Here is a 15,486-nt window from a genome sequence, read left to right as displayed (position 1 = left end):
GTGACACCCAAAGAGTCCAACACAATGACACCACAGGTCTAATGCTTAATTTGCTCTTGCATTGTAGTAAAACAAAAATAAAACAACATTAAAATGTTTACACTATATACTACTGGTTTGATTGAAAATCTGTACCCGATGAATATCTGGACCATGTGCCATCATCAGTCCCCCAAATGCTTTCAAGAGCTTCACTTTCAGTTCCTCTCAGATGGGTTTCCATATTACCAGCTATTAATTATTAATCTATGTTCACTTGGCGCTTCTGTTGGAAAATAAAGCAAATCCATTGGGCCTGTGATACATAACAGTGCAGTAACCTCCACTGAACTCTGTGCATTGTCCATTTGTCTTCTGCTTCAGGTGCGAGTGAAATTGGAACCAAGATGCTGATTACTTCTGGATGTGTAAAACTTGTCCCTCACACAGGGCAAGTCCGTAACAGGCCAAGACAGTGGCATGCGTGCAATGCTTGGAGAACACTCCCTTTTGTAATGTGCAAAATGATATCTCTGCAGTGCAACCATCTCCATTACACGGGAAGAGATTGTCTTACGCTGTGGGATTTGCTTCAAAGAACAAGACAAATGAATTGGTGCCACTTGCTACAGATGAGTAGTGGGACAAATAGCTGAGGCCCGGTGTTTTTTTTTTTTATTTTAAAGCTTTTTTAAAGCTTTATTTCATTCAGGTAATTCAAATTGCGACAAATTTGCAACATACAATAAGAGGCTTTATTAGAATACTTCAGTTTAAGAAATCTTCACATTCAGTCAATGCGCTTAACAAAATCAAGTGCTCAGTGTCAGTTTTGTTCTTATTTTTGAACGTTAAGCCCTTTGATGAGTTCTGTATGTCACAAACGTGTTGACATTTTAGAGTTTAGGAAGCACTCAAGATTACAAAATGAGCAGATAAAAATAAAAAGCATACAGATGAGCTGATGGACAACTGTTGAAACTAATTTAAAAAATGCATTATTTTCCTTCCATTGGCATCTAACAGAGATGAATAGGGTGTTTGAAAATGTACAATATAGCCGATTCCTATGCTATAAACAGGGTTCCCACGGAAATGACATTGGAAGATTCTATATTTCTTCCATAAATACTTTTCCATAAAATATATATGTGATGAAAGCTGCAAGAATTACTCGATGAATCAATGATTAATCAACTATGTCGGTATTTGCTTAATCTTTTTTTTTTTTTTAAGTCAAAATATCCTGTCAAATGTTTTTTTTCATTTCCTTAGTCATCCATGAAAGCAGACCTATTACCTTTGTCTTTTAGGCAAAACAAGATATTCACACATAAGCTTTAACTTTAGAACAGTGATGACCATTTTTGTCTCTTATATTACAGACCCAACTGCTAACTCTTTGTGTTTGCTTTATGTCGTTTATAGCTGATTACTCAATCGAAACAAGCTTCAGATTAACAGACTAAGAAAATAATTATTGTTGCAGCCGGTGTATCATGTACTGTAAATAAATTATGGAATTAATGGTTTGTTTTCATTATTCTGAATATGGATGCTATTATGTATGGCACCATATACTGTATACAGCATGCGTCGCCCACTTTGTACAAACATGTCTTTTTTTTTTTTAAAGTCATTCATAATCATACCTTTTAGTAAACAGAACAGTGGTAACTGTCTTGGAAACATGAATGTTTTTCCACACTTGAGTTTCCAATCTTGTAAATTTATTTGTGTAGGAACTGTATGAAAATGTTTTTGACTGTTTTAAAGAGTGTTGTACGCAATAATTCAAGAGCAGATGATAGAAAAATGTCCAGTGACTGGACAAATGTGACTATGAAAAGTTCAAACAGTTGACTGTGACTGTCATTTATAACAGTAACATTTACAGAGAGAACAATATGACTGTGGTGGGCGAACTCTGTAATTTCATTTCCATGACATCAATCTCGAGCTCTGGGTGGTTGGTAGTACTGTTGTGTAGGTCTTGTGCGCCTTGGCTGCCCATCTCCTCCACGGCGAAACTCTAGTGAACTGTCATAGTAACCATCATTTTCTTCCTGTTGTACATTTAACAGAGTTGGGATGTTACTGAGGGCTGTTGGATTAAATGTCATTTGTATCATGAGTAGGGTTGGGCATTGGGCTCTGATGGCAAATAGGACTAACATTCAGATTCCCCCAGAATTGTTCATTTTTAAAAATGTTGATCCCTACGTTTGGTTATCGACCAGCAGGCCGAGCGACAAAAATGGCTGCATAACACCAACAAAGAGGAGCCGGTGAACACCAAAAAGAAGAAAAAGAAGCAGCAGGAAGCAGTTGTGTTGATCCATTTAAACCATGGACAGAGTGCAATGGCGCTGTAAAATTTGGCTGAAATTCATTCAATTCATTCACACAATCATATGATCATATGAAGGAGGGTGCATTACTCACAGGATCAAACACCTCCAGCTTCAAGATGTACAGAAGCTCCCCCACCCCCGATCTTATGCAAACATTGAAGCAGCGAACTAAGTTACACTTTGTCTATTCTGCATCATAAGACACTCTCCAACACATAAACAACTAAATTAAAAATCATTTGTGAACGCCTATGTAAAGAGACTTCTTTTTTTAAATCGTGGAGACATTCAGACATTTCATTCAAGAACTTCGGTTCGTGCCTTCATTTAAGCTAGGCAAACTTTTGTGAACCTACCTCTGAAAAGAATCAGAATCGAAACAAGGAATCGGAATCGCTCTAATTCAAACGATGCCCAACCCTAGTCAACAGTTTTTCCCATCTACACATTACTGAGGTGCTGACATTATTTTGTTTGGAATTTAATTTCTTTCTTCCTACATTCGTTAATGAGTGTTTTTCTCCTTACCAAGATGTCAGCAGTAACAGGCTTGATGTTATGGAGGTGGACCTCTTCACAGTTCCCATAATCACTAAACACGACCACAGCTGTAGAGCCTGATGGATGCACGGCATCTATTCTGGCATGGTAGAACTTTGCAAAGAAAAAAACATTTCAACATGTTAGAACAAAGCAAATTACTGTATGTCAATCTAAATATATATATATATATATATATAAATAAAAGGCAGTCATTATTAAAGTGGAACCTTCGTTAGTGTCATTAATCTGTTCCATGTGGCAGAAGGACTCCTAACCAAAACGTGGTGGCATGTTGCCATCAGTTATTTCTTAAATTCAATAGTGTTTCTTACCTCACCCCACGCAAGTGGATGCAATGGGGCCAAAGAAAGTTACAAAAAATACCTATAATAACAAAATACACAAAGGTGGTTTTGTTGATCTTGTTGCCACATTGTGTCTTTGCGAACAGTCACATCTTCAGTGAAGGTAAAAGTAAACTTAAATGTTTGGTCTTATCCACACAGGATCGCTCCTGAGATTGTTTTCCTTTAAAAAAAATTAAAAAATGCAACCCCACTATACTGGATGCTAACAAGGACGTTTTGTCATTAAAAATACATAAAGAACACAGATGGACTCACACGGTGTATTAATAACCCAACAACAAGCGCACCATGTTGTACACTAACTGCAGAATGTATACAAACTGAGACAAAATTACACATTTTTGACAAACAACCGACCACTGTCTATCAAAAAGGATTACAGTTTTTTGTGTTGTGAGTGAATCAGGAGATCAGTTGTACATTTACAAATCAGTGGCAATGAATTGCTTCATGGCAATGAAGCTATGAGCTTTGTAGCCTCTGCTAATAAGGTGTCCTCCCACCGCATTTTACTAAATGTGTGTCTGGAGGACGGCATAGAAATGAGGATGCAGTGATAAGGAATTAAGTGAATTTCATGCTCAACACAATCGATATCTACTGTACATTTATTTCTGAGGATATAAAACAGAGCTAATACATACCTTGCTGTCCTCCCAGTATAAAGCAAGGCACCGATCTCCAGGTTTCCAAGCCTGATCAACATTATTACTTTTCTCTGTCCCTCGAGGACCTTGACCTTTACCTTGCCAAGACTTTACTTTGGCTCCTGGATTATTATGAGCGTTTCTCTTAGGAGGATGCTCCCTGTTGGCAGGACTAGATTTATTTGTTGGCTTAATTGGACCAGTTCTTTTGGGTACTGTATCTCCATTTTGGTAATTAGACAGGCCGCCTGTCAAGAATTGACGATGCTGTGACATTTCCACTTCACAGAATGTTCCTAAGCTTCCTCCCTTTGAGTTTGGCAGTACACTATCCATTTGATGGTCAAAGTAGTTTGGTCGCTCAGCCTTCCCCTTTCTTCTGAAGTTGTCTGAGTTGGGGTTAGGGTTCATGTCATTTTCTGAAGGATTGGCGAGTTTAGATGAGGGTGCATTGTCCTTTGTACCTCTCCTGACAGATGGTGCAGCCATGTTGCCCCCATCACAATTTCTTGATCGCTGGTAAAGCAATCCAACTGACTCTGTCTGCTGTTGAGGTTCCTTTGAGTGAGTGAACGAGGTTGTGAAGGATGGAGCAAAAATATGCTTGTCATCTGTCTCTCTCCTGTCATTCAGTCGGTCCAACGTTCCACGGGACGACTTATCCTGACCCTTCCAGTGCTGGACTGATGAAGTTTGGGAGGTCGTGCAGTTCAACGTCTCCTGGCCAGGTTTGGGAAAGTCTGTGTCCCTGTGGAATCGGGGGGGTCTGTCATTCTTCTTTTGTCGATGATCATTATGTGATGAGACCCTGGTGTTAGCTGCATCTTTGGAGTAGTAGTCTGACCCATGAAAATATGCTTTATCATCATGTGGCTGGGACGTTTGGCTTTTTGGTTCTGAAACATATAATGGAGCAAATAATAAAAGCTCAAACTTGTAAATCATGTAGCACATTGATGTAAAAAAAATACGGCTATATTTATGTTAGAGAGAGTTTTAATAAAACTGTATTCTGTGTATTCAAATTCTGTATGTACGTATATCATGATTATATTGTATATCATCATGACTGGTTCAAGACCCTTCATCCGTGTATTTAGCAAACAACTGCTTGTACTGTTTTTTGAATTCGCTCATTGTTGTGCATTGTTTGAGGTCCTTACTCAATCCATTCCGTAGTTTCACAACCCTAATTCCACCCCTAATTCCACATACTGAAATGCTACGGCTTTTTAACGTTGTCCTAGCATATAAGTGTTTCAAGTTTAGTTAATTCTTGAGATCATATTTCTCCTCTATTGTAGAGAAGTATTGGATGACATTTGTAGGTAATTTCTTATTTATAGCTTTATGCATTATTTTAGCTGTTTGAAGATGCACACTTGTTCTGGTGCGCATGCATTAATTATGCAAAAAAATTAACGTAATTAATTAACTAAATTGATTACCGCTGTTAATGCGTTATTTTTGACAGGCCTACTATAAAATGAATGAACCATTGAATTATATTCAATATTTCAAGTTCATTAACATCATAAGGTTTCTGTTTTTTTCAAGTGTGTAGGATTGGGGATACATGGCTTCAGGTCAAATGTCTAAAGCGGTACGTGACTGTAAAAAGTTTGGGAACCACTGATCTAGATCTGGAAAGATTTCCGTGTGGATTATCGTGTGCAGCTGCTCTATAGAAGTCAATACTCAATACAAAGGGCCAAAATTAGCACAACAGGTCCCCTTTAATAATCTTTGTGTTAGCAGATCTTCAGACATTTGTGACTGGGGGGCTGAGACGATTTTACCCACCATCAATGGAAAAAACTCCCATCTTGGATTCAAGGAAGTCAAAAAGAGTGCTTGGTCCAGAGGGCCTTCCTCCAGCACCCTCCTCATCACCATCATTTCTAGGCCGACCTCTTCCCTTTGCTCTGCCTGTAGGCACCCCCCAAAAAACATCATATATCCATGAGTGACATACCTATATATTTCTAAGTAATGGAAGTTACAATACAATCATTCAAGATTCAAGATTAAACCATCATAAAATAGTACACATTTGTTGAAGGCAGTGAGGCTTCAAGTAGTTATAACACCAAAAGGGATACAAAACAATGTTAAAAGTATGACTAATAGAGATGTGCAAGTCATGAAGAAGTTGTTCAAAACTTGAGTTGTTTTAATGAAGTGGGACTCACGGGTGCTTGTAATTTGTTTACTGATGTTTACTTACTCACCCCTGCTCCTGCTAGCTAAGTTAAAAAGGGCCACCAGGTATCATGTCAGTGTTCTGCAACTGTTACTTAAACTCAGCGATTTTCTTCATGCCCCCCACTATGGGACAGAAATATTGTGTGTGTCATTCAATGCATATGCATGAATGCAATGCATATAGATACTTGTGCTGTCTAATTGTATTGCTGTAAACTCTGGATAATAGGTCGAGACTTTTTTCACACACTTTGCACCCTGCATCTTAAAATTTATGGTTAAAAGAACTACAGCTCCCATGATGATTTAGGAAGTGAATAAAAGATGACAGGAATATTTTGTTCTTAAGACTTATGCAGATTTGACAAAATCTTAACCAAGTTTTATCAAGTGCAGAATTAGTACAGCTTCTGCTTGAACTGCCTAGACCACGTACACTACTCAAACTTCTTTTCTCTGCGCATTGATACACATATTTATGCTAGTTCCGTCAACAACAGCAGCAGCGACAACACAATGTCTGCTCTCACTCATGGCTGAGTGCTACAGTCCTCAGGTAAAAAAACATGCTTTGAGAGCTAGGTATCCACTCTTCTGTCTGTGAATAACATGTCAGGTATGTAAATCGAACACTGTTGGCTTTTTTTGTTTGTTTTTTTTGTGAGGGCTTTAGCGTCAACTAGCTCGCATAAACTCGTTTTCTCACGCTAGAATGCACGGAAAAGAGACAGAACTAGTATGTGTTCATGTTACACATAAGGCTTGTGAATGATGGGCAAAATTAAAAAAATAGTGCAATTCCCCTTTAAGTACATCAAATGGAACTCAACTGGAGTCTGTTACAGTGTGTCTGCTGAGCAAACATTTCCTTGAGAAAATATAATAAAGGGTGGGTGCACTGTTGTGTTATTTGGAGACACAGCCTATTTCAAACTCAGACAACATGTCATAGGCAATTTCACTGCTGTGTTTTTGTGCAATGACAATAAAGGAAGTCTAAGTCTAAAAATCTAAAAAATAGGTAGACCAAGGTGCAAATGGATTGATGATATCACCGCATGGAACAACAAATGCTATCATGACTGCAAAAGCAGCATTTAGCAGCTAAATACCAGTGCCACTTGCGAACCATGGCCTTCAACATTTAGCGAGAAGATGGAACTAAATGAAAGACTGTACTCACTTTTGTGAGATACTGTATATATATATATATATGTATATATATATATATATATATATATATATGTATGTTTCAATTTGGTTACTGTGTTGCGTCACTTCCTGGCCAGCAGTGTCACTGGAGTTTTTTTTTTTTAGTTTCTTAAAAACTAGATGACCGACTCGATATAAGTATGGCTTTGTGCACCAATTGTACATTTCTCCTTGAGAGACGTTCCGAGTACACCAGCTAAAGTTAGATGTGCCGGGCACACTGGATAATGTAGGTTGTAGCCAACCTGCTCTCCCGGTTAGCATTAACCCCACGGTCAGCCTTTTCAGACATAACAGATTTATTCCTTTAGCTAGCCCTACTCCAACACAGTCTTCCAGCTCCTGCACGCTAGTCATAGGTGCTTGTAAATAGCTTGTAAAGCCCTTTGAAACTCTTTTGTGATTAAATAAACTTGAATTTACTGTATATAACCACATTTCTTCTCAATGACCATTTATTGTAATCTTGAATAATGCAGCTCATGTTTGTCCAGTACACACCTCTGGGCTGAGGCTTGTCTGCAACCGCAGGTTGAGCTTTGCTGTCACAGGAGCCTGTCAGAAGGGTGTTGAGTGCAACCTCAAGATTGTTGTTATTATCCATTAAGGCTTGTCGGGCTGCCTCCTTGTTAAAGCCCATCTCCATGATGTTTCTTAGCGCACGCTCATCCACCTGTGCAGTGCACATAGCGACAAAAGTAACATCAATATTTTCTGAATAAGGTACATGTTCCATCATACAGATATCCCTCAAGACTGGTGCATCAGAGCCTAACAGGAGATCCAGCATTTGTTGTTGGATGCATTTCACATAGAACCCAGAGAAGCAGAACATTACTACAAGGGTACACGTTCACACAATGGCATGACCTGATAATTAGCATCTGGTGCACAGTATAAAATACTTGCTTTCAACAGAATTGGATGGGAGAAGTCAATCTTGGGTGTAAACTTCACACCCAGCAGCTTCCTGATATTCCCATTCCCAAAGTTACAAAGCATGTGTTAAAATACCATTTGCCATAAAATAACAGCATCAAAAACAGTCAACAACATGACATGATTGGTGTAAGTCAAAGAGTCGTAATTTTCAGATGTTGAGTAAAAATCAAGCCAGCTCACCAGTTCTCGATAGTTGGCATCTTGTCTGTTTTCATATCTTTCAACCTGGTCTTCTCGCTTTCTATGCTGGTCACGGCTCCGAGAAGAACTGGAGGATAAATTACTTCCTGCATTTTCTCCTCCACCAAATTTGCGGGGACCCTAGCAAGGAAAAAAATGTGAACGTGCGTGCCTTTGGATGTTTTGCAATATTAACTTTTGAAATTACATTGAAGATTACGGTCGCTGCAAAAGTAACATATTTTAAAAGTAAAATAAAATTGATGTATTTCAATAAGACGTGGTTTTCCTCCGGGTACTCTGGTTTCCTCCTACATCCCAAAACACGCATGTTATGTTAATTGGTGACTCCAAATTGTCCATAGGAATGAATGCTAGTGTGAATGGTTGTTTGTCTATATGTGCCCTGTGATTGGCTGGCGACCAGTCCAGGGTGTACCCCAGCTCTCGCCCAAAACACAGCTGGGATGGGCTCCAGCATACTTGCGACCGTAGTGAGGATAAGCGGCATAGATAATGGATGGATGGATGAATAAACACAACAAACTGTTTTAATGTTCTAATGAAGCCAGCATAAAAATCTGGGTTTTACGTACTTCTTTGGTCTTGGCCACTTCAGCAATAGCTGCTGATCGCTGCTTTGCAAACTCGTCATTCTCATCAGGGATTTTGATGACATTCTGAAGAGTTTTCCTCTGGTCGAGTTGATCACTGTCGGTTTCATCTTTCCTCGCACACTTCTGCAAAAAGACGCAAGAACAATGTGACTTTAAGAGCTATGAAGCATTGCTGCTTTATAGTTTGCTGCTAAATTTGGTTGTATTGATATTAAGTTATTGTACAGCCAACAACCAAAGCACTGAAAGTTTTTTTATTTAATTTTATTTTTTTTAACAAAATCAAACCTATTTCCTGTACCTGTGCCAATAACGTTAAGGCATACAGTTTGACTTTGCTGCAGTGAGAAAGTGCATGTTTTGAATTACATCATGGTTTCATTAAAATATGGAAAAGTGTAGTCTTTTGATGATTATTAAATCATGATGTAGTAAATTTTCAAACATCTAAAATAATGCATAAAGGTATTATTTATATTATATCACTTTATGTATTAAAAAAATGGTATACAGGCAATGAATAAATGTACTGCAACAGATGAGGGGTAGGATTAATAAGATGTGCTTCTTCCTACCCCTTTTGGACATGTGGAACCGTAATTTGAATTATGTGATGTATTCTATTGTAACTTGTATAAATGTTAAAAAAAAAAAATAACCGTTTGCATTCTTAATTATTATTGCAAGGATGAATCTCACCTGACCAAATGGCACAAAAGGAGGTGGGCCACCTTCTGTTCCAATGTTGTTTCTACTGTGTTTGACCAGACTCTACAGGTAGAATAAAACGTTAATGGTCTTTCAATCTAAGGAAACAAAAATACACACAGGCTGTGACAAGGCAAAGTATTATTTAAAGTATATAAAAAAATTCACTCTCACCCGTTGCAGCTCCCATTTCTCCACCATATGTTCAACCTCTCCACCAAGAACAGAGATTTTTGTGTCATCAAGCAGCAAAAACCCATTTTTTACTATGACTGTGCCAAGGAGCTTAATTTTTGTTCCGGGAGGAGTATTGATGCTGAAAGGGAAAAATGTTGAGATGTTCGTATACAACAGCAGTTCATAAATCTGTTTTCAACCCAAATATATAATGGGGTATCATACATACAGTACATGAACCTCACAAAGCTGTGACATGAGAACGATGAGGTACAAGATGTCTTGCAAATCTTGTGAAGTTCTTGTACCTGACCATTCACAAGGTTTACGAGCGGAATGAAAATGAAACCAGGGATAACATCATAATATGAACACAAACACCAACAGCATAATATGGCAACTCCACATCATGTAGTACGCCAAGAGTACACAATTTTAAACAGACATACTGTAAGTCTGAAAAGTTGGAAACATACGGGCCTATTAACACGTCCCCAAAATTACAGTCCGGTACAACAAAACTATTTTTCTTTTATATGGCGTCTTTTTGTCTTTTGTAACTGAGTCATACATGCTTTGAAAGATCGTAAGAACTTGTGGTTCTAAGATGTTTTTTGCAATAAGGCCATTTATTTTATGCAAATTCAATGAATTCTGCCGTTTTTATTCTCAAAATGCCAATCTAATCGAAAGCAAAAAGGTGCAGGATAATGAAAGCACTGTCAACTGTGGTATAGAATAAAGCGATCCATGGCTGTCACTGACGACCTAGTTATTACAAAATCCAAGGGCTCTCATGATCGGTATTTGAAGTCAAAAGCACTCTGTGGGATGTTGTCGCATCTGTTGGCATGTCGGGTGAGCGTCATGTTTTTGAAACGTTTGACTTGTCATTCCTATTGAAATGACGGGAAAAAGCTAGAAGACCATTTCCTTGTGAACATACTGCTGATATCAATTTGAGAGCAGCTCTCTGATGTTGCTGTAGGTCTCGACAGATGGGAGACTTCCCAGAACACTATGAGCTCTGCTAGATGCATTATAAATTGTGACCTGTAAAAATGTCTTAACTGTGCTATACAAAACAAACAACCTTAAAAGTAGAGCATTTACCAAGGCCCGATGCCCTTCTTGCCTTTCAAATATCACTTTATACTGTACATGGCATGGCTCAGGGAGAGTGGATGCATGGCAGGGCAGGAATGGACTATAAATAACCCAAACTCACCTTTCCTTGTGGTCAATTAAAATCCCCTCTATCTCATTAGTCCTGATGAGGCCCCTGCCTCACTCATTAGGGAGGGACTGACATGGATTTTCAACTTCTGATACTTGATGCTAAAGCAACAATTAAGGATTAAACCCCAAACCACTGGCAATAATTCTGTTTGCATGATAGTAGCGTATGTATAAGTAAAGCACAATCTATTTTATTTATCCATTAATACTTCCATTGTATACATGATGATCAATGTGACTTGGTGTTCACTGATCATTTGGCAGAATTGGGACTTCAGCTCATAAATAGGGGATCTGTTCTTCTGGAATAGCAGGAAGTCAAGATCCTCACTCCGGCCACTCCATCTGTACACCCATTGCCGTCACAATGACAGCAGTCGCTAAGGCCACAGTTGCTTGGCCAGAAATACAATTAAGGCTGGGAATTGGTAGATCAGCAGCCACCACGTGGGAACCGCAGATAAAAAAATGAAGCATGTGGTGGAGTGAAAGTGTTGACAAAGAACAACTGTGGGCATAACTGCAGATTTGCCTATGAATGAACAATAAACCGGATAATTGAGATGATGCATGTATGGAGCTTATTGTCTTTTTTCTGACAAAGATAGAATTGTATCCTGGACAAACCGATGTGCGATAAAATAGCATATTTCAAAATCCAACAAGCTGTGACTCAAGCACCTGATTTTGGTCAGTTGTTTAAACTCCAATCCAGCACAGGTGGTATGGCCATCTGTCATTTGCAGGCGTAACATTCGTGGCCCTCCTTGGGACTCACTGTCTTTTGGCACTGAGATGTTCCTCATCTTCTGCAGCTGGAGAACACATGGGCCCTCCAGCTGGCCATATGGACAGATGTGAGAGAAACAAAACAATTGCAGCAACATTAACAGGAATTTGTTTTAAACAGTAATTGTAATATTTTTCCTATATTCCCATTCTTCATGAAAACAGAATGTCACTTAACATTCCATAGCCTATTTACTCTCCAAATGCAAAATAAACAGACCATTATCAAACAAACCAACATTGTGTAAATGCAATTCATGCAAATTAATTCATACAAAACTAGAGATGAGAATAAAGTGGGAGAAAAAACGAGTAACATTTTCAAACTAGATTTTCTGTCTCTCTTATGAAAAGACTGGGGGCTGCCTGTTTAGTTTGGCGGTGTTTTAGGGCCATCTAGTGACATGTAGATAAACTGCATTTCAGTTAAACTGGTGGCTGTTCACAACACTGACCTTTCCCATAAACCCGTCACTCAGGGTTCGAGAACCTTGACTGAGAGAGCCGCGAAGGCTACATATTTAAAAAATGATTTCCCTGAGAGCCTTATGTTTTTAAGATTGACATTTTTATGCAAGACCAATAATTGTAGAATACAATAAGTCTCTAAAGTGCTTCTTTTTTAATAACATTGTTATACTGAAGATAACCAATAATAAAGAAAATATTTTATACCATTAATGCGACTTCTGGTGCTGCATGGTTTATATCTTTCTTTTCATCATCCTCTTTGTCAAAAGACAGGGTTCTGCAAACTTAGCTAGATGACTATTTGATTAAAAAAAGGCAAGTTTACCCGAAGAAAATCGGAAGGACAGCTGGCATTGGCTCTGGCTACCCACATTGTGGTAGAAAATGGATGGATAATAATGCATAAGAAAGTTTTGTATTTGGAACATTAGTTTAATGTTTTACTTTAAAATGTCACCAAAAAATATTTTAATTGTGTTAAGAATTGTCTAAGAGCCAGATGCAGTCATCAAAAGAGCCACATCCGTCTCCCAAGCAAGAAGTTCCCTACCCCTGCTATAACCTATCATTATCATTAGTTCAGGTTTGAAAAGTGGCTGGAAGAATTGCTGTGCAACTCACCTTCTCAACTCGTCCACTATTGATATCGGGAGGAAGGATTTTCCTTCCGATTGGTCTGAGATCAGTCTGCAAAACAAATGTTGCTTAACTGAAAGTAACCAAAAACAATGACACCACCGATAATTAAAAATGAGGTAGCAGTTTTCCTGAATGTTTTCCCATCATTGTACAATCTTAAAAGAAAAATATCTGCTTCATGCTGGCATCATGAAAGGAAAACTTCACTTTGTTGGAATTTTGCCCATCATCCACAATGGTTGTGAGACTTGAGCACAAGTCTCTTTTCTGTACATTCTAAAGATATAAAAGCAACTAAAAAGGGACAGCTAAGAATGCATGTGATAGGATGCAACTATTCTGCCTATAAAGCCTTCTTGAAAATACTCCAAAAACGCCAACAACGCTACAGTACATTTGCATTGGTAATTTTTTTTTTTTGCCCATCATTCACAATCATTAAATGAAACATGAACACATACTTCTTTCCCTTTTCTCTGCATTATAACATGAGAAAACTAGTTCATATGAGCTAGATCACAACGCACGTCATTCGGACGCACCTATTTTGACACTCAAGTCCTTATAAAAAAACCTTTGAAAAAACACCAACAGTGTTCCATTGGCATAGCTGACCTGTATATTAACCACTCTTAGTCATGGCATTGTGAAACATTGAATGAATGATGACATTTGTGTCTGTCTTTTATAGGCCATCCTAATGGTACATATTTCTGGAAAGTAATGCTCAATAGTCACTCCCTTTTGAGCCATAAAACCAAACTCCAGTGATTTTGAGGAGTGGTACATGCAGGGAGACTTGTGTAATATCAACAATTCTTTACTTGGGGGCAAGAAGGTGTGACATGGAAATTGTAAGAGCAACAAAGCAACATTATTTTCATTATTGACAGAAGTGGCGTGAGTTCCGTTCAATGGGTCTGTGAAATCAATGATGCTCAGAAAGACGCTCCGGTAATCTCTAATATCATCAAAATATGGCAAGATACTAGTATTTCTCTTATCTGTGCATTTTAGCGCAAGGCAACAAGTTAATATAAGCTAGCTAGCAACACGCATCATGGGAAATTCCTAATTTGACGCTAAAGCCCTTACAACCCCCCTCAAAAAACGTATATTAAACCAAGCTAAGGATTGTGAATGATGGGCAAAATAAAATAAAAAAAGTGACGTTCCCTTTTAAACCTCGTGTTACTGTGTTTAATGTTGCAGTTAGAATAACTTTAAATGAAATAGCTTTTATTGAAAGGGCCAGGGAAATTACACACATAGAACACTAAATGCACATAATTACACATCATCAAATTAAATTGATTCCAGCAACAGTTTATAGGAGAAAATATTTGTAATACTGAACTCACGTTGAGTGCAATTCGAATAACATCATGATGTGTAATTTTCTCAGCAGATCCTTTCAATTCAGCAATGCCTTCATCACTGAGGTACCTGCATAAATGCATTTTAAAAAGCAGAGACAACAATAAATTAGTCAAAAACAAGGCAAACTACAATAACATCATAGTCAGCCATCAATTATCGATCACTACGGTGAAAGTAAAACTTCAGTAAAAACACAAACAAGGCACCCGTACTTTATGTTCTGGTGTGTTTTGTAGCATTTTGGTGCAATCTGACCTTCCTGTCCTAATTCAATGAATGATACAAGACTTGATTTTGCTACAGTAAGCAAAATGCAGAGTTTTATTATGCCTTTCATATAAGCAAATTCTGAATCCATATGAGCAACTACAGGTGAAGTTATTGTTCCTACAGCTTGGCGACGACAATGAGTAAAGCTGAAAAAAACAACACTACTCAACCATACACGGCACAACTCGAGTACAACAGTACTTACCACTGCAACATAGGAATTGTACTTAGATTAATAGTTTTTATGGCGTCTTAGTGCGTCCCTTACACTACCTATTTAATTTTGAGGGAGGTACATTTGTTAGCCTGTTAGTACTGTCTTGCTGTGTTTCTAGCTAACTAAAACGATGTGTTGCTCTTTGTCGTAAAAGTGAACATGCATATCATTAACATTTTGCTGTAGAGTAAGAAAAGTCTGGTGTTTTTCCAAACGCATGAAATTTCAAACGTTCGCCAAAAACAATTCGACACCATAGTTATTTATGCAGCAATGTTAGCAATCATGCAACTTACCAGCCCTCTTTGGCCAGGGACTCCGCTAAAGTGGACATTTTCGTCCAAACAGTAGTGGATGTTACTCCAAATATGTTCTAAGAAGCGAACAACAAAACGCACTAGTTTCTTTTCAACATATCCTTGGGCTAACACGATAATACCCGCTAACGTCGTATTTCAGTGACGTCACATACGTCACTGTTAGGGGACAGTATGGCGTGCGAAAGAAACCAAAACAGTGACCAATTTTAATTTACAAAGGTTTTCTTAC

General features: G+C 38.2%; 1 protein-coding gene across 1 annotated transcript; it reads right to left on the bottom strand.

Annotated features, from left to right (window-relative positions):
* Positions 1 to 1,023: 1,023 nt before the first annotated feature.
* Positions 1,024 to 15,419, bottom strand: tdrd3 (tudor domain containing 3). Its single transcript, XM_058089656.2, has 13 exons — positions 15,234 to 15,419; positions 14,432 to 14,516; positions 13,053 to 13,118; positions 11,853 to 12,010; positions 9,930 to 10,071; positions 9,747 to 9,818; positions 9,027 to 9,170; positions 8,431 to 8,571; positions 7,810 to 7,981; positions 5,695 to 5,820; positions 3,889 to 4,787; positions 2,862 to 2,987; positions 1,024 to 2,045 (listed from the first exon to the last, which is right to left on the bottom strand). Exons 1-13 carry the CDS (start codon positions 15,269 to 15,271, stop codon positions 1,929 to 1,931), a joined length of 2,286 nt encoding a protein of 761 aa, XP_057945639.2. The 5' UTR covers positions 15,272 to 15,419; the 3' UTR covers positions 1,024 to 1,928.
* Positions 15,420 to 15,486: the final 67 nt, after the last annotated feature.

The sequence above is a fragment of the Doryrhamphus excisus genome, linkage group LG13 (genome assembly GCF_037039965.1).
Source record: "Doryrhamphus excisus strain RoL-2023G ecotype Guam linkage group LG13, RoL_Dexc_Guam_v1.1, whole genome shotgun sequence".
Taxonomy (NCBI): Eukaryota; Metazoa; Chordata; class Actinopteri; order Syngnathiformes; family Syngnathidae; genus Doryrhamphus; species Doryrhamphus excisus.
This window is presented reverse-complemented; position numbering and strand designations above follow the sequence as displayed.

Excerpts from the sequence above, each read along its gene's own strand:
- tdrd3 (XM_058089656.2), bottom strand. The coding sequence starts at position 15,271 with ATGTCCACTTTAGCGGAGTCCCTGGCCAAAGAGGGCTG. Across the intron at positions 14,517-15,233 it reads TCCCTGGCCAAAGAGGGCTG|GTACCTCAGTGATGAAGGCA; the intron begins GTAAGTTGCATG and ends GCATTTATGCAG. Across the intron at positions 5,821-7,809 it reads AGACAAGCCTCAGCCCAGAG|GCAGAGCAAAGGGAAGAGGT; the intron begins GTGTGTACTGGA and ends GGGTGCCTACAG.